Source organism: Pseudophryne corroboree, chromosome 3 (genome assembly GCF_028390025.1).
Source record: "Pseudophryne corroboree isolate aPseCor3 chromosome 3, aPseCor3.hap2, whole genome shotgun sequence".
Lineage (NCBI taxonomy): Eukaryota > Metazoa > Chordata > Amphibia > Anura > Myobatrachidae > Pseudophryne > Pseudophryne corroboree.
Genome location: NC_086446.1, coordinates 344,530,044 through 344,556,095, shown reverse-complemented (window position 1 = coordinate 344,556,095; position 26,052 = coordinate 344,530,044). Strand labels below are relative to the sequence as shown.

Genomic DNA, 26,052 nt, shown 5'->3' with positions numbered 1-26,052 from the left:
TCACAAACTCCGGGAGAAGAGCCCGCCGTTTTAGGGGGCGGGGCCTATTCTCCTCAGCACACGGCGCCATTTTCCTGCTCAGCTCTGCTGTGAGGAAGGCTCCCAGGCTCTCCCCTGCACTGCACTACAGAAACAGGGTTAAAACAGAGAGGGGGGGCACTTATTTGGCGATATGATTACATATGTGAAAATGCTATAAGGGAAAACACTTGTATAAGGGGTTGTCCCTGTATAAATTATAGCGTTTTTGGTGTGTGCTGGCAAACTCTCCCTCTGTCTCCCCAAAGGGCTAGTGGGGTCCTGTCCTCTATTAGAGCATTCCCTGTGTGTGTGCTGTGTGTCGGTACGTGTGTGTCGACATGTAGGAGGACGATGTTGGTGAGGAGACGGAGCAAATTGCCTGTATTGGTGATGTCACTCTCTAGGGAGTCGACACCGGAATGGATGGCTTATTTAGGAATTACGTGATAATGTCAACACGATGCAAGGTCGGTTGACGACATGAGACGGCCGGCAAACAAATTAGTACCTGTCCAGGCATCTCAGACACCGTCAGGGGCTTGTAAAAACGCCCATTTACCTCAGTTGGTCGACACAGACACAGACACGGACACTGACTTCAGTGTCGACGGTGAAGAAACAAACGTATTTTCCTTTAGGGCCACACGTTACATGTTAAGGGCAATGAAGGAGGTGTTACATATTTCTGATACTACAAGTACCACAAATAAGGGTATTATGTAGGGTGGGAATAATCTACTTGTAGTTTTTCCTGAATCAGATAAATTAAAGTGTGTGATGATACGTGGGTTTCCTCCGATAGAAAATTATTGGAGGTATACCCTTTCCCGCCAGAAGTGAGGGCGAGTTGGGAAACACACCTTAGAGTGGATAAGGCACTCACACGCTTATAAAAACAAGTGGCGTTACCGTCTCCAGATACGGCCGCCCTCAAAGAGCCAGCTAATAGGAAGCTGAAAAATATCCTAAAAAGTATATACACACATACTGGTGTTATACTACGACCAGCAATCGCCTCAGCCTGGATGTGCAGCGCTGGGGGGGCTTGGTCGGATTTCCTGACTGAAAATATTGATACCCTTGACAGGAACAATATTTTATTGACTATAGAGCATTTTAAGGATGCATTTCTATATATGCGAGATGCGCATTCTGGCATCAAGAGTAGATGTGATGTCCATATCTACCAGACGATGTTTATAGACATGACAGTGGTCAGGTGATGCAGATTCCAGACGGCACATGGAAGTATTGCCGTATAAAGGGGCGGTCAATCGGACCTGGTGGCCATGGCAACAGCTGGAAAATCCACTTTTGTTACCCCAAGTCACATCTCAGCAAAAAAGGACACAGTCTTTTCAGTCTCAGTCCTTTCGTACCCATAAAGGCAGGCGGGCAAAAGGCCAGTCATATCTGCCCAGGGTTAGAGGAAAGGGAAGAAGACTGCAGCAGGCAGCCCATTCCCAGGAACAGAAGTCCTCCACAGCTTCTGCCAAGTCCGCAGCATGACGCTGGGGCCATACAAGCGGACTCAGGTGCGGTGGGGGGTCATCTCAAGAGTTTCAGCACGCAGTGGGCTCACTCGCAAGTGGACTCCTGGATCCTACACGTAGTATCCCAGGTGTACATTGGAAATTCGAGACGTCTTCCCCTCACAAGTTCCTGAAGTCTGCTTTACCAACGTCTCCCTCCGACAGGGAGGCAGTATTGGGAAAAAAATTCACAGGCTGTATTCCCAGCAGGTGATAATCAAAGTACCCCTCCTACAACAAGGGAAGGGGTATTATTCCACACTATATTGTGGTACTGAAGCCAAACGGCTCGGTGAGATCTAAAAGATTTGAACAATTACATACAAGGGTTCAAATCAAGATGGAGTCACTCAGAGCAGTGATAGCGAACCAGGACGATATGGTGTCATTGGATATCAGGGACGCTTACCTACATGTCCAAATTTTGCCCTTCTCACCAAGGGTATCTCAGGTTCGTGGTACAGAACTGTCACTATCAGTTCAGACGCTGCCGTTTGGATTGTCCACGGCACCCCGGGTCTTTACCATGGTAATGGCCGAAATGATGATTCTTCCTAAAAGAAATATGGACGCTTTCCTGATAAGGGCAAGGTCCAGAGAACAGTTGGCGGTCGGAGTAGCACTATCTCAAGTAGTTCTACGACAGCACGAGTGGATTCTAAATATTCCAAAATCGCAGCTTTTTCCGACGACACGTCTAATGTTCCTAGGAATGATTCTGGACACAGTCCAGAAAAGGATGTTTTCTCCCGGAGAAGAAGGCCAGGGAGTTATCCGAGCTAGTCAGGAACCTCCTAAAACCAGGAAAAGTATCAGTGCATCATTGCACAAGGGTCCTGTGAAAAATGGTGGTTTCGTACAAAGCGATCCCATTCGGTAGATTTCACGCAAGAACTTTTCAGTGGAATCTGCTGGGAAAATGGTCCGGATCGCATCTTCAGATGCATCAGCGGATAACCCTGTCTCCAAGGACAAGGGTGTTTTCTTCTGCGGTGGCTGCAGAGTGCTCATCTATGAAAGGGCCGCAGATTCGACATTCAGGACTGGGTCCTGGTGACCACGGATGCCAGCCTGAGTGGCTGGGGAGCAGTCACACAAGGAAAAAAAAAAATAAATTTCCAGGGAGTGTGATCAAGTCTGGAGACTTCTCTCCACATAAATATACTGGAGCTAAGGGCAATTTACAAGGCTCTAAGCTTAGCAAGACCTCTGCTTCAAGGTCAGCCGGTATTGATCCAGTGGGACAACATCACGGCAGTCGCCCACGTAAACAGACAGGGCGGCACATGAAGCAGGAGGGAAATGGCAGAAACTGCAAGGATTCTTCGCTGGGCGAAAAATCATGTGATAACACTCTCAGCAGTGTTAATTCCGGGAGTGGAAAACTGGGAAGCAGATTTCCTCAGCAGGCATAACCTCCACCCGGGAGAGTGGGGACTTCAGCGGGAAGTCTTCCACATGATTGTAAACCGTTGGGGAAAAACCAAAGGTGGACATGTTGGCGTCCCGCCTGAACAAAAAACTAGACAAATATTGCGCCAGGTCAAGGGACCCTCAGGCAATAGTGGTGGACGCTCTGGTAACACTGTGGGTGTACCAGTCAGGGTATGTGTTCCCTCCTATGCATCTCATACCAAAAGTACTGAGAATCATAAGAAGGAGATGAGTAAGAACGATACTCGTGGTTCCGGATGGGTCAAGAAGGACTTGGTACCCGGAACTTCAAGAGATGCTCACGGAAGAACCGTGGCCTCTACCTTTAAGAAAGGACCTGCTCCAGCAGGGGCCTTGTCTGTTCCAAGACTTACCGCGGCTGCGTTTGACGGCATGGCAGTTGAACGCCGGATCCTGAAAGGGCATTCCAGATGAAGTCATCCCTACCCTGGTCGAAGCCAGGAAGGATGTAACCGCAAAACATTTTCACCGCATTTGGCGAAAATATGTTGCGTGGTGTGAGGCCAAGAAGGTCCCTACAGAGGAATTCCAACTGGGTCGTTCCTACATTTCCTGAAAACAGGACTGTCTATGGGCCTAAAATTAGGGTCCATTAAGGTTCAAATTTCGACTCTGGAAGAAATTCGACAGGAAGAACTGGCTTCAGTGCCTGAAGTTCAGACGTTTGTAAAAGGGGTACTGCATATACAGCCTCTTTTTGTGCCCCCAGTGGCACCTTGGGATCTCAATGTTGTTTTGAGTTTCCTAAAGTCACATTGGTTTGATCCACTCACCACTGTGGAATTAAAATATTTCACATGGAAGGTGAAGATTCTATTAGCCCTGGCTTCAGCCAGGCGCGTGTCAGAATGGGCGGCTTTATCATATAAAAGCCCTTACTTAATTTTTCATTCTGACAGGGCAGAATTGAGGACTCGTCCTCAATTTCTCCTTAAGGTGTTTTCTGTTTTTCACATGAACCAACCTATTGTGGTACCTGCGGCTACTAGGGACTTGGAGGACTCCAAGTTACTTGACGTTGTCAGGGCCCTGAAAATATGTTTCCAGGACGACTGGAGTCAGAAAATCTGACTCGCTGTTTAGCCTGTATGCACCCAACAAGATGGGTGTTCCTGCTTCTAAGCAGACGATTGCTCGCTGGATTTGTAGTACAATTCAGCTTGCACATTCTGTGGCAGGCTTGCCACAGCCAAAATCAGTAAAAGCCCATTCCACAAGGAAGTGGGCTCATCTTGGGCGGCTGCCCGAGGGGTCTCGGCTTTACAACTTTGCCGAGCTGCTACTTGGTCAGGGGCACACCCTGACTGAGGAGGACCTGGAGTTCTCTCATTCGGTGCTGCAGAGTCATCCGCACTCTCCCGCCCGTTTGGGAGCTTTGGTATAATCCCCATGGTCCTGACGGAGTCCCCAGCATCCACTTAGGACGTTAGAGAAAATAAGAATTTACTTACCGATAATTCTATTTCTCGTAGTCCGTAGTGGATGCTGGGCGCCCATCCCAAGTGCGGATTGTCTGCAATACTTGTACATAGTTATTGTTACAAAAATCGGGTTATTCTTGTTGTGAGCCATCTTTTCAGAGGCTCCTTCGTTGTTATCATACTGTTAACTGGGTTCAGATCACAGGTTGTACGGTGTGATTGGTGTGGCTGGTATGAGTCTTACCCGGGATTCAATATCCTTCCTTATTATGCACGCTCGTCCGGGCACAGTATCCTAACTGAGGCTTGGAGGAGGGTCATAGGGGGAGGAGCCAGTGCACACCACCTGATCCTAAAGCTTTTATTATTGTGCCCTGTCTCCTGCGGAGCCGCTAAACCCCATGGTCCTGACGGAGTCCCCAGCATCCACTACGGACTACGAGAAATAGAATTATCGGTAAGTAAATTCTTATTTTTTCCACAGCCGTGGAAAGAATAACACTCTCTAGATTTTAATCAACCAAGTGAACGATTTAATGTAAAGGTCAATCTGACAGTTCCATAAGGCGATTTCCTCCTCCAACGTTTCGGTCCACACCAGGACCTTTGTCAAGGAGTTAACTGCTCAGTCAGATGGGCAGCATAACTTAAAATTTTTTAATAAAGTAATTTTTATTCAGTAGTCTGGAGAAGAAGGTACAGCCATTGCAGAGCATCATCATATCACAAACAGTACACCAAGTTATTTTGAATCAAAGCCACATTTTTGAGCAAGTTTTCGGCAGTGGAATATCAGGCCAAGTCCATAAGGGAATATACAAGGATTTCCTATTATTCGGACCATTAGGGTCTACAAAATCCGTAGCCAAATATATTAGTCTCCATTAACTTTTATATTTACACCCTTAACCTAAACAGTAATAAAAATAACAAAAGAGAGAAGCAAAGTGAGAAGGAGCCATCTGATTCAGGACCACAGTAGTCATGCATATAAATAGGCGAACACGCAGGGCTCAACTGCCAAACATCTCAAGTATACTACAGTAAGCATCAAGCTTTTGATATGTTAGCACTTCAGTGCCCACTATATGTGGGGAACCGGGTGAGAATGGGGGGAGTCTAGCCATGGAGACCAAACCTTTTCAAATTTGGCTGATGCATTTTGTTTCATATATATGTATCTTAATTATTGTGTCATTAATTGAGGTCTTAAGCGCAGATATTAAAGGGCCTCTAGGGGCCATCCATAGCCTCGCAATGCAAACCTTAGCCAAGGCACATACACTGCGAGCATAAAGAGAAGTGGAGCATCCCATCCCCAAAATACAGAATTGTGGGGTAAGCAGTCCGCCAGTCACTCCTGTACTCTCCAGAATTGACCTGACCCCCAACCAGAACACCCTCAACCTCGGGCAATCCCACACCAGATGCCAGAATGTTCCCACCGCCCCCCCGCACTTAGGACAAAGGCCAGATCCGCCCGTCCCAAAAGTAGCCAACCTAACTGGAGTCATATATGTTCTGTGTAAAATGAAGAATTGAATTTGCGGATATCTGAGAGATTTGGTAACTTTGGCAGGGTATTCCAGAGCAAGGACCCTGTCCTCCTCAGTTATTAAACCCATATCCTCCTCCCACTTTCCACGGAGACGTGTCAAAGGGTCCGTATGGAGCTTGGTAAGAAGATATCCATACGCAAGGGAGACCATCTTGGCTCGACCCAAAGTAGCCACAAAGGTCTTGATGGGGAATGGGAGGATTCGTGGGGGGAATTCAGCAAATTGGGACTGGAGGGCGTGGCGAAGCTGGAGATATCTGAAGAAATAAGAATTAGGTAGGTCAAACTCTTCTCTCAATTGTTGAAAGGATTTGAGATTATTATCTAGGTAGAGTTGAGAAATAGAAACCACCGATCTAGGGGCCCATACCTCCCGCCCCTCAAGTGCATGTAATTCAGGGAGCCAGTCAGAGTACCAGAGGGGGGTATCCGGGTCCAGGCCATCGTACCTCAAGAGGTCTCTCAGGGCCCGCCATATCTTTAAGGCCTGGTAAATGATAGGGGTAAGAAACCGAGCCATGCTCCCACTCAGTAGCACCTGCATAGGAGAGAGGTGGGGAAAGTAACAGCGAATAAACTCGCAATGTAAGGAGTCAGCCCCAGAGTCTTGCGCCCATACACTGATATGAGTCAGCTGAGCAGCGTAGTAATACATCTGAAAATTAGGCAGAGCCAGGCCACCGTCAGATCGCTGCCTGGTGAGGGTTTTCAGCTGTATCCTAGGTCGTTTGTTAGCCCAAATCAGTGAGGATAAAACGCTATTTAATTTCCTAAAAAATATTGGATAAATATATACCGGGGACTGGAGAATAATGTATAAGAGTTTGGGCAGTATAATCATTTTAATGAGGTTAACGCTGCCAGACACCGTCAGTGGAAGCTTACACCAAGTCTTGGATTTGCCCATGACCCACTGCATGGTCGGGTCCAGGTTCAGAGGGACAAAATCAGAAGGGTCGTTAGTTATTTGGATTCCGAGGTATTTAAATTGTAACGTCCAACATACTGGCAGGGGGATTTTGGAATCAGTAGGAGGGGGGCCTATGACTGGCATAATGTATGATTTAGGCCAGTTAATTCTAAGACCCGAGTAATCTCCAAAGTTCTCTATCACACGCAGCAGAATGGGCATTGACTTGGTGTAATCCTGCAAAAACAACAACATGTCATCGGCGTAAAGAGCTATTCTATCCTCACGTGAACCCGTAGAAATTCCCACAATATCTGGATGTGATCTTATCAAGCAGGCCAGGGGCTCGATGGCCAAGGCAAACAGCTTGGGGGATAGGGGGCAGCCCTGTCTAGTACCACGGGACAGTTGAAAAGAGGGGGATACATAACCGTTCACCAAGATCCTGGCACTCGGATGTTGATACAGTAATTTAGTCCATTTGATAAAGTTGGGTCCAAAGCCCACACGAGCCATCACCTCCCATAAATAAGCCCATTCAATGCTGTCAAAGGCCTTGGCCGCATCTAACGAGACCACAGCCGAGTCAGAAGGGGAGTCATGTGGGAGTTGTAAAACGGTATGCAGTCTACGTAAGTTGATAGACGTGGTCTTCCCTGGCATGAAGCCAGTCTGGTCCGGGTGAACCAGGGAGGCGATCACTGCGTTAAGCCGTACTGCCAAAATCTTTGCCAGGACCTTAGCATCGGTGGGAATCAGGGATATCGGTCTATAGGAGTCTGGAGACCCAGGGTCCTTACCGGGCTTTGGGATCACTATTATAGCTGCCTCTGACATAGAGGGGGGAAGATCATTATTGGCAAATATATCTAGGTATAGGGCATTAAGCCTGGGCCCAAAAAAATCAACATGATTTTTGTATACCTCGGAGGGAATTCCGTCACAACCCGGAGCCTTGCCATTAGGGGACACAACAACAAAGAACAAGAAAAAATCTGCACTCTCCAATTTAAATAAGCTATTGAGTAAATTGAAGAACCCCAATTAATATGATTGGACAAATCCCATCAATGTCGGGGGTGCTACCTAAAACAACCATTGACAACACCTACTACATGGAAAGAGAATGGGGTTTGTACTACAAGGTGCACAAAAATATGAATAAAATGTAACTTTTATTTACATTTGTTTAAAAGACCGATGCTCGGTCAATATGCGAAACATAGGGTTAAAAAATAAGAAGATAGAAGAATGTGCTAAAAGATAGAAAGTGAAGATATTAAAAGAAACGTGTCTGCTCCTTTGATTGTACTGACTCTATTCTGACTAATATTAATTCCAATTGAATATCATTATGTGTCTTGCGTACCTCTATTTAAATAGTATTCTGAAAGAGATACTGATGACTTGATAATTGATGTCCTGATAAAACTACTGTGTCATAGATGGCGGAAATATCAACCCTTACTTACTCACATCTATACCCAACGTCCTTGAGTCTATTGTTTGGTGGAATTATACTATAGAAATTTATTATAAAATATCAAACAATAGACTCAAGGACATTGGGTATAGATGTGAGTAAGTAAGGGTTGATATTTCCGCCATCTATGACACAGTAGTTTTATCAGGACATCAATTATCAAGTCATCAGTATCTCTTTCAGAATACTATTTAAATAGAGGTACGCAAGACACATAATGATATTCAATTGGAATTAATATTAGTCAGAATAGAGTCAGTACAATCAAAGGAGCAGACACGTTTCTTTTAATATCTTCACTTTCTATCTTTTAGCACATTCTTCTATCTTCTTATTTTTTAACCCTATGTTTCGCATATTGACCGAGCATCGGTCTTTTAAACAAATGTAAATAAAAGTTACATTTTATTCATATTTTTGTGCACCTTGTAGTACAACCCCATTCTCTTTCCATGTAGTAGGTGTTGTCAATGGTTGTCTTAGGTAGCACCCCCGACATTTATTGATGGGATTTGTCCAATCATATTAATTGGGGTTCTTCAATTTACTCAATAGCTTATTTAAATTGGAGAGTGCAGATTTTTTCTTGTTCTTTGTTGTCGAATCTCTTCATACTGAGCAATCAGTTTCCTGAATCTAGCACCTCATCAATATACTACCAATTACTTGGAATAAAATACATTTAGATCTTGGTAAAAATTTTATTTTTATATTGTTCTGATAACCCGAGTTCCCACTGACAGGATGTCTACCTTTAGCTTATCCAGAGATCTGGAAAGCAGACGAGACAAACTTAAGAATGATATGGAATCAATGTTTGGTGGGGATATAGACAGACTTGACAGTGGTGTTACCAACTGGACAGATGATCTGTTCTCCCTAAAATTGGCACTGATGAAGCAGAGCAAAACAGGGTGGAACAGATCTACGTTTGAGAATTATCTCAAGAACCACCTCACTCCCAGGGGTTTGAGACCAAAATTATTTCCAGCCTATGAATTGGCTAATAATGAGTTAAAAACAGAATGGGAAAAAGTATTAACTCAATGCTCAAGGGACCTAATTAAAATCCTCATGAAGCATGACGAAATCATTCTCAATCAACTTAATCAGGAAATGGTACAGTTAGGTGAAAAATTAAAAAGTTATGAGTCACTAGATGCATTTCAGCAACGCTATGAGAAATATAAAAAAGAAATAGAAGAATTTGAAAATGAGATCATTGAGCGAAAGAGAAGAAAATATCAAAGGGACAAAACAGATTATTCACTCAATAGGGTTTTTAGATGGAACAATCCTAATACTAAGAATAGTCGAGCTAGAAACACACAGTCCTCGAACTATTCTACATCAGAGCCAGAATCTTCAGAGGGAGAAAGCTCCAGGGGTGCCAATAGGTTTCAAAGAAGGGATTTTTTAGGCAAATCCCCGAGAGACGTTTGGGACGATGTTGGGAGAGAAGGAGAAAAATTAGGAGGGGCCAAAGGGGCAAGAAGAAAGAGGGACACACTGGATTGGAGGGAGGAACCGAGGGAAAGAAGAAAGTACAAGAAGTGAGAGATTCTGCAGCTACGGCTCCAGATAACCTCACCACTTCTGATTCCCTTAGAATTATTAACCTCACAGATAGAATCTTAACGGAACATCAACAGTCCATACTCAGTAAAGGTCTCTCATTCTCACCCACACATAATCTGGATAGGTTTGAGTGTGAGAAGGACCTTAATTTATTTACACGGAAACTCCTCCTAAAAAAGTTTTTCTGTAGTTCCAATCCTAACCACCCAACAAATAATTCTACCTATGACAATAGAGAACACATTGCCACAACTGGAGCTCCCCCAGAACTAAGCTCAGATGATCAGTCAGCACTGGAAATGTTAGAGGATCTACATCAGGAGAGTAGGATAGATCATACTCGACCCACACCCTTTGATAAGGATAAAATTAGGAAACAATCCACCTTTTACCCGGATGGGAAAATCTGTCCACAGGTACAGGTATTTCAGAACTTGGTATCAAGAGATTTAGATTCCCTGTTTCAGCACAATAGGCACTATCCAGAGAACATCAGTAAGGAGGAGAGAGGGGCACTGCAGGAGCTCTCAGAGTGGCAGGATGTCATCATCAAACCATCAGACAAGGGGGGGAATATAGTGTTGTGGCCAAGGGAGTTGTACATTGAAGAGTTGGAAAAACAACTTAATGATTCCAATTGTTATAAGAAACTAATATTCAACCCCACACAGCAATTTTTGCGAGAATATAATAAGTTGATTTCCGATGCTGTTGGGAATGGTACAATCTCAAAGAAGGAATTTGAATTCCTTAAGGTCACCAGCCCCAAGACAACAACACTATATCTCCTCCCCAAAGTACACAAGAATGAGAAGAAACCCCCTGGTAGACCTATTGTGTCTGGAAAGGGCAGTCTGACTGAGAAAGCCAGTATTTTTGTAGACCAATTTCTCAGAAAACATGTTGTCACTCTGCCATCATACCTAAGGGACACCATGGACGTATTGAATAAATTATTCAATTTGCGAGTCAATCCGGGAGTGTGGCTAGTGTCATGTGACATTAAAAGTCTCTACACCAGCATACACATGGAATCGGGGCATCAAAATTCTTCTTGGATATGGAGGCACATTGTGATTTTAATAACTTTATTATAAATTTATTGCAATTTGTCCTAACCAAGAACTACTTTGTTTGTAATGAATCCCACTATCTCCAGGTAAGAGGAACGGCAATGGGGACTGCGTGTGCCCCCACTTACGCCAACCTCTACCTGGGGTGGTGGAAGAGGGAATTTGTATTCCATGAGTCAATGGAGAAATATACAGATAACATCCTACTATACTGTAGGTATATTGACGATATCTTCTTTCTGTGGGAAGGTCACTCTCGAGAGCTCAAACAATTCATCTCGCTCCTTAACACCAATGATTTGAATCTCAGACTTACCTGTGAAATGAGCCAGGAGCAGATCAACTTTTTAGATCTAACCATAAAATTGGATGAAGAAGGAACTCTCTCCACAGACAATTTTAGGAAAAAAACTGCCACAAACAGTATATTGCATGCTAAAAGTTCACATTTTCCCCCTACTATCCATGCCATCCCCAAAGGTGAACTCCTGCGAATTAAGAGAAACTGTTCTGAAGACGAAATCTTTGAGAACAGGAAATGGGAACAGAGTAGGAGATTCAAAGATAGGGGATATAGTGGAAGGACCATCAAACGGGCAATTAAAAATACAGAACAACATTCCAGGGAATCCCTTTTGAAACCCAAGTTGAGGTCCCAGAATGAGGAACCTATCAGATTTGTTGGTACTTTCAATGCTCAATGGCGTAATGTAGATTCCATTTTACAAAAACATTGGCATATTCTGAAAACAGATAGTGACCTGAATAAAATCCTACCAGCTAAAGTTAAATGCAGCTGGCGGAGATCACCTAACGTACGGGACAAATTAGTCCACAGTCATATGTCAAGGATAAATTTGAGGACAATGGCACAGGGATCAATGTGTTGTGGCCGTTGTAAGGCCTGTAAGTATATTGTCCCTGAGAAACAATACACGGATAAATTCAACAAGAAATGGACTATATCAAGTCTGATCACATGCACAACAGTTGGCACAATCTACCATTTGGAGTGTCCCTGTAAGAAAAAATATATTGGAAAAACGATTAGACCTTTAAAAATCAGACTATTAGAACATGTTGGCAATATACGTAACGTGGAGAGTGACCGCAGTAATTTTAGAGCTATCTCACCTGTGGCGAGACATTTTCAACAGTACCACAATAGTGATCCCAGCGGACTTAAAGCCTATGGGATGAAACATATCAAAATGGGTATACGTGGTGGAGATCTCGATTCAGAACTATTGAAAGCTGAGACTAAGTTAATATTTCTTATGAACACTCTACATCCCCATGGTCTCAATGAAACCAACAGCTACAGCCCCTTTCTATAAATCATGTACAGCTCATGTGTCTGTTGATCCTCAGCATTTTTTGCTCTGCGTCATCATTTTAGACACTAATATCCCTTGTAGCAGCAATTTAGATCAGTTGTGTTGAAGTTTCAGCACAGCACGCTATGTCCACTGACTGTTCATATTTGGTTAGTGGTAGGACATAAGACTTCATCTATAACCATAGCGGCATTCATGGGTTTTATTAATATACAGTTATAAGAATCCATCAGATTCTTGGCTCCAGCAGTTTTTTGGGTAATAAAATTAGGAATAACATGCATATAAGCAGCGCATGCTTTTAGAGCCTGGGCAATACACAGAAGGTCATGTCGCGTACATTGTAAGCACCAACCCTCTCAACAGTCAATTTCAGTATTAGACAGAGATAACAGTATCTATGTTATCCACAACAATTACTGTGATAATTGTATTCCAATAGGATGTACTGTATACTGTCCCCTTCCTTTTTTACCCATAGCACCTTACGTTATCCTTAATAGCACCTTTAGTTACCCTTTAACACAATTCTGCAACTAAATATCACAGATGGTAGAGGCCATCCTTATTCGGACACTATTTCACCGCATAACAGCATTTTTGTCTGCACAACCCAGTAACCAAGGGTTACAGATGGTAAATTCCATCTTCAAGATTACACATTCACACCTGACAACTCAGTTCACGACTTTTTTCTTCCTTTTTTTGTTTGGCACGATGCACCCCCTTTTTCGATGGTTTGTTTTCTTTACACTTCACTAATATTCACTTTAGGATTTTTACAGCCATGCCATAATGGTTTGGTCACAAACATCCATTAATTGGGTACTTAACGCAACACACGTCAGTAAGGGGAAAAAAATATTTTTTTATTTTTTTTTTTTTCTTCCCCCTTCCAATAGAAGGCAAGAGATAAGACGTCACCATGGCAATAGTTCACTTTAAACATGTATATGGGTGAGCAGGAAATTTTGGACAATATCAATATACATGGTTGTTATTTAATCATTTATTTTTATTTTTATTATTTTATTTTTGGTATAATTTATTTATATAATGAGTATTATTTTTATCCCAAACAATCTTTTCACTTCATGCAGATTTGCACACAGGATGGTCACTTAGGAACTGACCCCTAATAATCTTTACACTTCATGTAGATCTTTATATAGGATGGTTACTTTGGAACTGACCCCTGTCTCTGATCAGTTTGTAATACATCATGCGGAATCGATACCTGTTTTACATGAGAGTATGGTAGAATTAAGATCAGTAATATCGAGCAGCATAGCAATGAAGAGGGTAGTTCCGACCAAGGGATCCACACTTACATTGATCATGTTAATAGGAAGATATATGTAAATTGAGTATTGAGAGTATTTCTAAACATAGGGATTATGAGTGGGTTGATGCATTACCATGGGAAAAGTACCTCCCGCATGATCGTCACCCAGGACTAATTAATATGCATCAGGGGCAATCAGCAAAAGGTTAATCTGAACCGGCTGAGGCGGTCAGATGACCGGAGGATCATACGGGATTGGTCTAATCATAAGATAAATTCCTTGTCAGGAGAGACACTCGGGTTAAGCCTCGAAAAAGCTTGTTGCGAAATGCGCGCATCTGCACAGTGATCTGCTCCGATGCTCTTGTACTGACTGTCATTTGCTACATGTGTCTTATGGGTTATCTAATTACTGCACGGCGAACATGGTAGTTACCATGGATCGGACAAATATTGATTAAAAGCCGACGCAGTCACGATACCCATTCAATATTTAAATAATTGCACCTCTGTTACCCTTTATATTTAGGCGTTTTGAAGAGATAACTGGCACCGCACAGGCTAATTAGTGATGTGATGTCGTGTTTTCTACTCTGTCTACTTACATTAGAATTAAGTCTTTAACATCACATCTACCCACTATATACTCAGAGTGGTCTGAGTAATACACAGCTAGCAAGGGAACACCCGCTAATTAGTACCAACAGTCACCAGTCATCAAGTCATAGACACTGATTGGGATACTTAACTAGCAGTCCTAGCAATTTTCTCACTAATATATCAGGAGAATATAGGAACAGTGCGGAGAATACGATACTCATTAATATTCAAACAGCTATACCTCTGTCACCTTTTATCTTTGGGCGTTTTGATAAGATAACGGGCACCGCACAAGCTAATTAGTGACGTGATGCCGTTATCCCTACTCTGTCTACTTGCATTACTAATAAGTCTTTAACATCACATTTACCCACTATATACTCAGAGTGGTCTGAGCAACACATAGCTAGCAAGGGAATACCCGCTGATTAGTACTAACAGTTACCAGTCAGTAAGTCACAGACACTGATTGGGATACTTAACCAGCAGTCCCAGCAACTTTCTCACTAATATATCAGGAGAATCTAGGCATAGTGGTGAGAATTAGGACACAACTGTCTCCTTTTCTTTTTACTTATTGGGATTAATCTCCCGTATATATAGTGAATAACTTGATGTTGTCAGTCCATCTGATGCCCAAAATCTCTCACCTGGTTACTGTATAGATGGCATTGAGTTTCATGCTCCATTGGCCGTATGTGGAATAATTACACAGTTGTGCAATATATTTCGAATTTATTAATTCTTGTATGATATAGCATCCACAATAATATTCCCACAGCCAGATTGGCAAATTCATTGAAGCCTATACAGACCAGGTAGAGTGGCCTGTTTTCAGCAGGGTCAGTGTATGCAATTCAATCTTTTTTTCACCAATGTGAGCTAGGAAATAGGGTGGATACTCGCACACAGGGTAAATTTCTCTGAGAAACCCATAAAGTTATACACTAATGTGTGGACGTTCAAGGACAGCATAGCCAACATTGGTGGAATTATACTATAGAAATTTATTATAAAATATCAAACAATAGACTCAAGGACATTGGGTATAGATGTGAGTAAGTAAGGGTTGATATTTCCGCCATCTATGACACAGTAGTTTTATCAGGACATCAATTATCAAGTCATCAGTATCTCTTTCAGAATACTATTTAAATAGAGGTACGCAAGACACATAATGATATTCAATTGGAATTAATATTAGTCAGAATAGAGTCAGTACAATCAAAGGAGCAGACACGTTTCTTTTAATATCTTCACTTTCTATCTTTTAGCACATTCTTCTATCTTCTTATTTTTTAACCCTATGTTTCGCATATTGACCGAGCATCGGTCTTTTAAACAAATGTAAATAAAAGTTACATTTTATTCATATTTTTGTGCACCTTGTAGTACAACCCCATTCTCTTTCCATGTAGTAGGCATTAGGGGACACACCAATGGCCGCAGTCACCTCCTCGAGCGTCAAAGGCGCCTCCAGCAGCTCACAGGCCTCAGAGGAGAGTGTGGGCAGCGGAATACCCCCCAGGTAGTGTGAAAGATCTAAAGCAGAGCATGTCAATTTTGAGCTATAAACCTCAGAGTAATAAGATCGGAATAACTGCACAATGTCCGGTGTGGTGTCAACAAAGGAGCCATCTCCACCGGACATTTGGGTGATCGTAGTCCCAGGACGATCATAATGTATCAGACGGGCCAGGAGGCCCCCCGTCCTATCAGCCTGCATATACATATTAGTAGCCTTAAAGAGGAGGGATCTAGAGTTTTTATCAGACAGGTGGGCTAACCAAGCCGACTGAGCCACTAGCCAGCGTGCCCTTGTCGCGGGGGCACCATCAGATAAATATTGGGACTCCAGTTCCCTAGCGTCACCTTCAAGGGCCCGTTCTCTTTCCCGTGAGGACGTTTTATGGGCCGCTATACGTCCAATATATGAGCCTCTCAAAAACGCCTTAAATGAATCCCAAACTATTGTACCCGAGGCAGACCCTACATTGTCGCTAAAGTAACCCTCCCAGTGAGTCTCCAGGTCACTGCAGTCGCCCAGCTGGGCTAGCCAAGAGGGATGCAACTTCCAGTAAGAGTGCCCCCTCTGACTCTCACAGCAAGAGTCATCACCTGAGGGGAGTGGTCAGAGACCCCTCTAGCCTCGTAGTGGATGTCTATAATCCCAGGGACGAGGGCGGGGGATACCAACATCAGGTCAATCCTGGAGAAGGAGCAATGAGTGCTGGAAAAACAGGAAAACTGACGGGCCGCAGGGTGACGAAGCCTCCACACATCCACCCACTGCAAACTATGCAAGAAGTCGGCAAACTTGGTAGGACCACCACCCGCCAGCGCAACCCCCGGGGAGTGCCATCGGTCTAAGGATAAATCTAGGATGTTATTAAAATCTCCCAAGCAAATCACTGGGGTAGTAGGAGATGGAGCAATGAAAGAAGCAGCCTGTTGCAGCACAGCATATGAAAAAGGAGGGGGGATATATACCGCCAAAATGTAATAGGGCTGGGAACTCGGCTTACACTCCATAGATACAAATCTTCCATACGGGTCAGTTTTAATCGATAACAGCTCAAATTGCACTGACTTCTTAATCAGAACTGAGACACCCCTAGAAAAGGAGGAGTGAGAGGCATGGTAAGCCCATCCCACCCAGGCCCGTCGTAAGGACAATAACCTATGTCCCTCCAAGTGAGACTCACTAAGGCAAGCAATATCCGGGTCATATTTCTTAATCATATTCAGAACCAAGGATCGTTTGATTTTGTTATTCAGACCTCGGACATTCCATGCCAAAAATTTCAGGTTAAGCATGACCCCATGTAAGCTCTATGTGCCACCCGGATAGACATCACCCAAAATACATCTTGAGAATCAACAGTATGAACAACAGCAGCACATGACGTAGATAAGCCCTGCGTTGTAAGCCATTTCACCTGAAATATTAAACATCTTTGCTTCAGAAAATACATAGATAAGAAAAATAACAAACTAAAGAAAGAAAACCGAAAACAGCAAAAGAAGGCGCAACTAGCAGCTTCCCAGCTAACCTTCCCCTCCCCGTATACCACCCCAACTCCGGCATACTTTATATCCCGAACAAACAACCCAAACTACCAAGCGCTAAAAAGGCCTAGATTCTCAGTTGAACCTCTAACCCTCTCTATCCAACACCACTTGGTCTTAAAAGTCTTGAGCCACCAATGCAAAGGAGGGGGGGCTCCCCGATCCATAATCGTTTCCTCCGGCAATCTAGGCCCCAGCCTCCTTACGCAGGAGGTCAGTCCGGAGCCAGCTGCCGAGCACCCGGCGCAAATCTGTCCAGCCATTGGGCCGCCTCTCTAGGGGAATTAAAAAACTTGGTCTCCCCATCTGCCACGACCCGGAGCCTTGAAGGAAACAGCATGGAGTATGAAATGTTGAGGTCTCGCAGACGCCGTTTAATAGGCATAAACTGGGCTCGGTCCCTCTGGACGTCTGCAGCAAAGTCCGGAAAGGCCGACACCTTGACTCCATTGCGGACCAACGGGCCCTTCGTACGGCCTAAGCGGAGAACCGAGTCACGGTCCTTATAATGCAGGAATTTGGCGATGAAGATGCGAGGAGGGGCACCAGGAGGTAGCGGCCGAGATGGTATCCTATGTGCACGCTCCACCGTGAATTGGGCCGTAAAGGACTCAGCTCCATATATCTCTTTAAGCCAGGATTCGAGGAAGTCCTCCGGCTGCGAACCCTCTTCTCTTTCAGGCAGGCCTACAAATTTTACATTATTTCTGCGCAGCCGCCCCTCCATGTCTAAAAGCTTGGTCTGGAGGGAGGAAACCTGCTGGGTCACCGTGGATACAGATTGCTTTAAGGGACCACACATATCTTCCAGGTTGGAGACCCGTGTCTCCGCCTCACCCACTCTCTCACGGATTCGTTGGACATCTTGTCGGAGCAAGGAGAGATCGCACTGCACCTTCTCCATCTTATCTGAGAGACGCTGTTCACTGCCAGCTATAGCCTCCAGCACCTGTTGAATAGACGGCGCCTCCGCTGCCTCTGGGGAACTGACAGCAGACTCAGAAGGGGAGGTCCGGTGCGTCGGAGAGGTTCCCTGAGAAGGAGCCGATGTTACCTGGGGAGTGGATTGTCTAGCAAATCTTTCTAGTTTGGCCGCGGCTGCACTCTGGCCGCCCTTAACCATATTGGACAGGAGCAGTCACACTCACCCCAGGGCAGGGTTGCAGTATAGAAGTGTAAGTAGAAGACGGCAGCAGCAAGGTTGTGTATAAGCAGTGGCGGGAACCAATCGTGCCCAGTCTGTAGGTCAAAATATCAATGGATAGGAAGCACAGTCTTGTGTAAAAGTAACAATATGGATGAGAGTAATGAGGAGGGAATATCCCGTATCAAATTCCGGGAGGTAAAGTAGGATATTGGTGTGTAGTACACTGTAGGATATTAGTGCAGTACAGCAGTGTAATTAGTTCCAATCTATATGCAGCTCCTGTGTGGTATAATAGGAGAGCTGTGCAGTAGAAGTAGCAGACCTTGCCTCCAATCACAGGTGGAACTTTATCATATTTGTTAAGAGATTAGGAATGGGAGATAGCAGCATGCAGCAAGGTCCCAGAGTGCAGGGACAGTTCACAGGGCACATGAGAATCCCAACAGGCAGCTCTTCATATGTCCAGGCGCGGGCAGCAGCCTATATAAGCAGCTTCTAAGATGGCCGCCGTGCCCCTTCCCCAGGAGTACCTGTATTTTCTCCGGCTACCAGGGCCCCAGGCCACAGCCCGACAGGCAGAGGAGATGATATCCCCTCTTTCCAATCCCTCCGTGGCGTCCGGCGGCAGCAGCAGCCCGCCGTTCGAGCCACGGGCGACTCGCGGTCGGGGTCGCCGAAATCGAGGCCGGGGATCCGGAGGAGGTGCAGGCCGCAGGGCCGGATGTCGGTAAATGCCGCTCCACGGGTCCCGGAGAGTGCGTAATAAGGTGCCCGCCGGTGCCCACAGCCTGTGGTGAAGATTCCGGCCGGGCAGAGACACCAGAGGGGGTCAGGATTAGTTGCAGGAGTTTGGTGGCCGGGGAGCTCCCGAGCTCTGCTGCTTACTCCTCAGCCGTCGTAGCCACTCCCTAGCATAACATTAAATTTAGACTACATTGTTCTATGGACCTTCTAATTTACATCCTAACATGCCCATGCGGACTATATTCTGTTGGAATGACCACCAGACGGTTCCGAGACAGAATGGCGAATCATAGAACCACAATCCACCAAGCTATCACCTCTGGGACTGCTGTGCTACCGGTTGCCAGACACTTTATGACACTGAGACACCAAGTCTCTGATTTGAGATCCAAGCTCATCGACTGGATTCCACCACCGCCCCGCGGGGGCGACCGTGCCCTATTACTGAAGAAAAGGGAAAGTTTATGGATATATAAACTTGACACTATAGCCCCAAGGGGCATGAATGAAAATAACCCGTTGTCCATCTTCTTGAAATAAGTTTTGTTTTTTTCTTTGCTATGTAACATATACTGCTTGTACTTGTTGATCTATGTCCAGTAGATTAGTTTTGAAAATACCTCTTTCCCTACACACTGTATATTGATCCCTGCCTTGTGACCTCATCGGCCCCTATATACCAGCCCATGTAATCCTATATGCATACTTATAACAGTTCATATGCCACATCGTATCAATCACTCATGACGCTGGAGATAAACAGTGATGGATCTTTTCATAACATCCATAATTTACCATTATCTATTTAAACAATCTGATTGTTTGGCCGTTTGATAACTTAAGCACCGCTGCATATGTACACTTATTGAGCTGTTTCCCCCCCCCACTGTACAGAGTGAATCTTGCCCCGTTGACTGACACAGTGCTGTTAGCGGCGCATGCGCATTGTGACACTCCGTCTTCACTTGGTCACCATGGATACGCGACACTTCCGGCTTATACCGGGGTCTCCCGCCGTGGGCAGTGAAACACACTGGTACTAGCGCTATACACAGCGGCCATCTCTGGGCCATAAAAGTAATGTTTCACATGTGCATAAGTTTGATTTTATTTGCCTCTTATGTATTATACTTGTCATACACACTTCCGGGGACACCGGAAGTGACGTCTTTGCGCTCCACGGGTGCGTTCCACAGCTCTTTCACAATGAGGGGGGCGTGACCAAAAGACCAATTAGTGCTGGTATAAAACAGGGTCCGGTGAGGCAGCATCTCTGGTTCCAGTTATTTTGCACTGTTGATCTGTGATGTTATGCTGCCCATCTGACTGAGCTGTTAACTCCTTGACAAAGGTCCTGGTGTGGACCGAAACGTTGGAGGAGGAAATCTCCTTATGGAACTGTGAGATTGACCTTTACAGTAAATTGTTCACTTGGTTGATTAAAATCTAGAGAGTGCTATTCTTTCCACGGCTGTAGAAAATACTGTATTGTACTTTTGGTCATACCCCTTAGGCACCCTAGTAGCTGGCTGTGGTTTGTGAGAGTGCAGGGAGATATATATATATATATATATATATATATATATAGATATATATATATAGATATATATATAGATAGATATATAGATAGATAGATATAGATATAATTAGTATGTGTGTGTATGTATGTATATATATATAATGTGTGTAATCTCTTGTAGACCCACTGCCTATTATGTTATGTTACATATTGACATCATGCATTAAAACCTCAAAATCCTGTCAGTAATCGGACTGTATTTTTGGTTTCTGAGAATTATTTTTATACAGCTAATCCAAGAAAAAGTTTCCATTACTCCTTGCTAGACCTACTGATGTCAAAAACATAAAATAATATACCGTAGAAGACCATCTGCAATACTTATCCTGGTGCTAGCGCTGCATCCCTTCCTACCCAGGAAAGGGCTCCACAGGAGGGAACAAAGAGCAGCCCCTACCCAGCTTCATCTGCAGCTTGGGTGCACACCTGCTGGAGACTACCCCCCACCTCCGCCAGCTATGGTCCTCAGAAGGCAGTGCAGGAATATTCAACATGCAGCTGCTGTGGAATTAACATCCCAGTATGCAGTTCAAAAGTTTTAGCTTGTCCTAAAAGCAAAACTGTGGCAGGGCATGCTGGGATATGTAATTCCACAGCAGCTGTAGGGCCACATATTGAATACCCCTGCTATAGTACCTTCCATGCACACGCAGTGATCTACTCCCAGCAATGCACATACATGCACACCACAACCAGGCTTGCCATGTAATTTGAATAGCATTTATAATTCGCTTCGGAGGTTCATTGGTGGATGGCCCTCATTTGTTTGTCACTCCTCCGCGCATGTTGTGACCCCCTCCCCCCTTGATACCCAACTTGATGAGCTACAGATGTAGCCATGTTCAACTCTCAGGAGTCCCTGGATTCCTTCCTCCATGCGCTCTGCTGTAGGTCACTGCTCAGGCTCGAGCTACGTGATGCCTCATTGTGGGAGCGGGGAGGTGTGTAGCTCAGACATCAAGCAGTGTGCTAAGCTCACCCCCTATACTGCGGCTGCACACAGTGCTGCAGCTCCTCACTGCTATTAGAGCAGCCAGGCGGTCGGCTGGATGTAAGAACAGAATGGCGCATAATAGCTTGTCTCCTATGCCAACACTACAATGAGCTGTTCACTGTACTGACAAGGATTGGATAGAGAGACAGACATATGCTATTGACTAGAGCCTGTCCTGCAAGACCTGCTCAGTGTGCAAACATCCTGCACCACAATGTAGCATGTAAATGCGAATATTGCCTTATAATGAGCAAACTAGTATTGCTAATTAGGAGGCCCAATCTTTAAAATTATATATGGCTGTAAGAATGCTGTGGGGTTTTCCCCCCCCCCCATTTTTTAAAAAGCTTTTAATACGTATACCTAAATTGACACTGCATTCCCTCATCTGCAGGCCAAGGATTTGCCTACCTTTAAAGATAATGATTTCTTGAATGAAGGCCAGAAGTTACGTGTTGGCGAAGAGAACAAGAAAATTTTCCTGGAGAAGTTGAAAAGAGATGTGGAGGTGAGAGCTGCCCTTCATTACTAAGAATTTGTAACTTGGGGACTTATTCTGCCCTTTTCTTATTCATTCAGTGGGGACACAGGAACCATGGTGATGGTGGTCAGGACTCCTCCTGCTCCACTAAGTAGTTAACTACTTTGCAGACAGCACAGGCTATACCCCACCCACAAAAATATTTCCGATATTGGTCAAGCATAAAGCTCCCACCAAATCAGAAGAGTAACCCGCACCGAGATAAAATAATTTAATTTATACTGTTGGGGTGCCTTCCATAATATCAATTCCACCCTTATTTTGGGGTCTCATATATGTATATGTGAGACAGGGATTTAGGCTCACAAGGTGCTACCAACTGGTTTAAACAGGGATATAGAATCAAATCCCCATAGAGAGGGGAAAGGAAGGAGAAACCAGGTACAATTTAAGGTGCACTCAACCCAACTTTTTTTTTTTTACTTTTTTAGTTTTATTTTTGCAGTCAGCAGGAACAGCAACACAGACCCTCCCACTGCTACTCCGCCATTTCCCTATTCTGGTGGCCGGTACAATGGTTAAGGGATCAGTGTCACCGGTCAGCTCCTGTGCACAGAGAGTCCAGCAACGTCCTCAACACAGAGACCAGTTATGAGGCACCCCCCATTGTGAGGGAGGCCACTGGCCCTATTGTCTCCTCTCCTTTGGCGCGTCCCCTGCACTAGGCTACCCGTTCCTCTCTCCTCCCGCACTGAGACTTTGGACATCCTTTTTACTTCACAGTACTGACTGCATTCAGAGAAAGAGGGATGTTTCTCCTGCCTTCCCTATACCTAAACAGTTCAGCCTTTTGTCTGCGTCCTCGCTGTGTACAGCAGTGTCAATGCTTAAATGAAAATGTTTATTTAATCCATTGCCATCCTCCTCTACTAAAATTATTTACCATGAATACTGTTGGATAGTGTTCCTGCCATCAGACAAGTCAACAGGATATTGTCCTTAGACCATTATAAATGCTTTTAATAGCGACTGTCAGCAATAGCGAAGACTAAATAATATCGGTGCGAATTAAGTAGAAATATTATATTAAGATGCATAGCTTTCTCGACCTTTAGTATGGTTATGTGTACCGTTCCCACAAAATTATTTTCCATTGTGAATAAAATAATGGGAACAGCTAAATATACCGGGTTTTCATAATAATGCAACTGGTTCTGTTGGACTGATGATATTTGCATATACATAAACCAACATCAATAGGATTGAGAAAACAGTGTATTAAAATGGTGAATACGGTAATATACTGTAGATTCATGGCAGAAAGCATGTATCCAGTGTCCATTCTAATATTTGCCTAAAATATATAATGATAGCAAACTACAGTGTGCAGTGATTATTAGTGTGCACACTGATGCATTATATCAGACACCTTATAGCGAATGTGGTTTCCAGTGTCTGAGGTAAACAGACATAATTATATACTGAGACACCCATTGAAAGTGGCAACAGTTTTAGCCATTTTGAAGTTACAGTACAAGTAACACTGTATGAATGTTACTACTGCAAATAGCAACTGTTGTCTAAACTGAAATCATTAACAGACATTCAGTAGTGGGTTTGATCTCCATTGTCTGCTTAAGAGCATAAAGGAAGTAGTGACATCTTTAATGATCAGTATAACAGCCATGATATAACGAATGAGCTGTGAAAAATCCCTACTTGGAAATTCATATATGGACACATGGAGCGCATGCTTTCAATATATGCACATATAAATAACTGTATAATACACATTGCAATTAGCAATCAACACCATCACATGCTATATCATATGATGAATATAATCCATAATAGAACAAGAAGCCATCCATCCATCGTGTTAATAATCTCAATCATATTCTAGATGTCCATGCAGCTATTGATGTACGGATATTGGAAAATTATGACGGAGAGAAATTAAACTCTGATAAGTGTAATAAAATACATCCTTACTAGGTAACCAGTTAGTACCATTGGTGTGACTATGGTATACATACACTGAGGGCTTCATTGAGACATACTATAGGGAATACCATACCATTATCAGCATCGGCAAAAATACGTATTGTACCACCAGGGGCTGGGAGGCGGGAGCAGACGGTCAGCACTGTGAGGACAGAGGGAGCTGCTGTGGTGGAGCATGCGCAGCCAGCAGCTACCACTGGACATTCTCTCTATGCAGAGAGTAACATAGCTCTCGCGATCGCAGCTTTTACTGAGACAGATACAGTGCTCTATATCATTTATTACTTCAGTAAGCATGGTTGGCCAGCCTTGAAGCAGACCATAGCCAACTGGCTACAACTGACCATTTGTCATGTCTGCACTTTGGAGTATCAACCGTTGCATGCCTATTCCACCAAGTCTGTGGAGACTCCCTGGGCGGCTTGGCATTGTGCTTTGCAGAGTAACTCTGTAAGGCCGCCGCGTGGCTCTCTGCCCACACTTTCATCAAATTTTACAGCTTTGACACATTTTACTTCCACTGAAGGTGGTTTTGGGCGTAGGACTCTACCTGCTCCACAATACTCATTGTTCCAGTGTCCCCCATGGACTCAGAAAATAATTTTACAAGTAAACCTGTTTTCTCTTACGTCCTAGAGGATGCTGGGGACTCCATAAGGACCATGGGGATAGACTGGCTCCGCAGGAGACATGGGCACTTTAAGAAAGACTTTAGGATTTGGGTGTGCACTGGCTCCTCCCTCTATGCCCCTCCTCCAGACCTCAGTTGATTACTGTGCCCAGAGGAGACTGGGTGCTATTCAGAGGCTCCCCTGAGTTTCGGACAGAAAGTATTTTGTTAGGTTTTTTTATTTTCAGGGAGCCTGCTGGCAACAGACTCCCTGCATCGAGGGACTGGGGAGAGAAGCAGACCTACTTCTGTATGTTGAAAGGCTCTGCTTCTTAGGCTACTGAACACCATTAGCTCCAGAGGGATCGGTACGCAGGTCTCATCCTCGCCGTCCGTCCCGGAGCCACGCCGCCGTCCTCCTCACAGAGCCTGAAGGTAGAAGCCATGTGAGTATGAGAAGTTAGAAGACAGAGGCGGCAGAAGACTTCACTGTTCTTCACTGAGGTAACGCACAGCACTACAGCTGTGCGCCATTGCTCCCATTCACCTCACATACTGTCACTGTAAGGGTGTACGGCGTGGGGGGGGGGGGCGCCCTGGGCAGCAAATAAACCTCTCCTGGCAAAAGATGGGTATATACAGCCGGTCACTGTATATACCTACGAGCCCCCACCAAAGTTTTGTATTTTAGAGCGGGACAGAAGCTCCCTCAGCACTCACCAGCGCCATTTTTTCTCCACAGCACCGCTGAAAGGAAGCTCCCCGGATTCTCCCCTGCTTAGATCACGGTGACGAGAGGGTTTTAAAGTAGAGGGGGGGGGGGGGGGGGGCACATAATTGGCGAATTGAGTATAAAAGCGCTATCTGGGTAAACAAATATTTGTGTTTTTGTCCTGGGTTATTATAGCGCTGGGTGTGTGCTGGCATACTCTCTCTCTCTCTCTCTCTGTCTCTCCTAAGGGCCTTGTGGAGGAACTGTCCTCAGATAAGAGGGTTCCCTGAGTGTGTGGTGTGTCGGTACATGTGTGTCGACATGTCTGAGGTAGAAGGCTTTTCGAGGGAGGAGGAGCAAATGAATGTGGTGTCGCCGTCGACGGCGCCGACACCTGACTGGATGGATATGTGGAATGTTTTAAGTGCCAATGTAAATTTCTCTGACGTCCTAGTGGAT

At 44.5% G+C, this 26,052-nt stretch overlaps 1 protein-coding gene across 1 annotated transcript in view; it reads left to right on the top strand.

Moving 5' to 3' along the window:
- Positions 1 to 26,052, top strand: part of PIP4K2B (phosphatidylinositol-5-phosphate 4-kinase type 2 beta) — a 124,178-nt gene that overhangs the window by 14,794 nt on the left and 83,332 nt on the right. Inside the window, exon 7 of the mRNA XM_063959700.1 lies at positions 22,181 to 22,294. Coding sequence (XP_063815770.1) covers positions 22,181 to 22,294 — 114 coding nt within the window. The remainder of the gene's footprint in view (positions 1 to 22,180; positions 22,295 to 26,052) is intronic.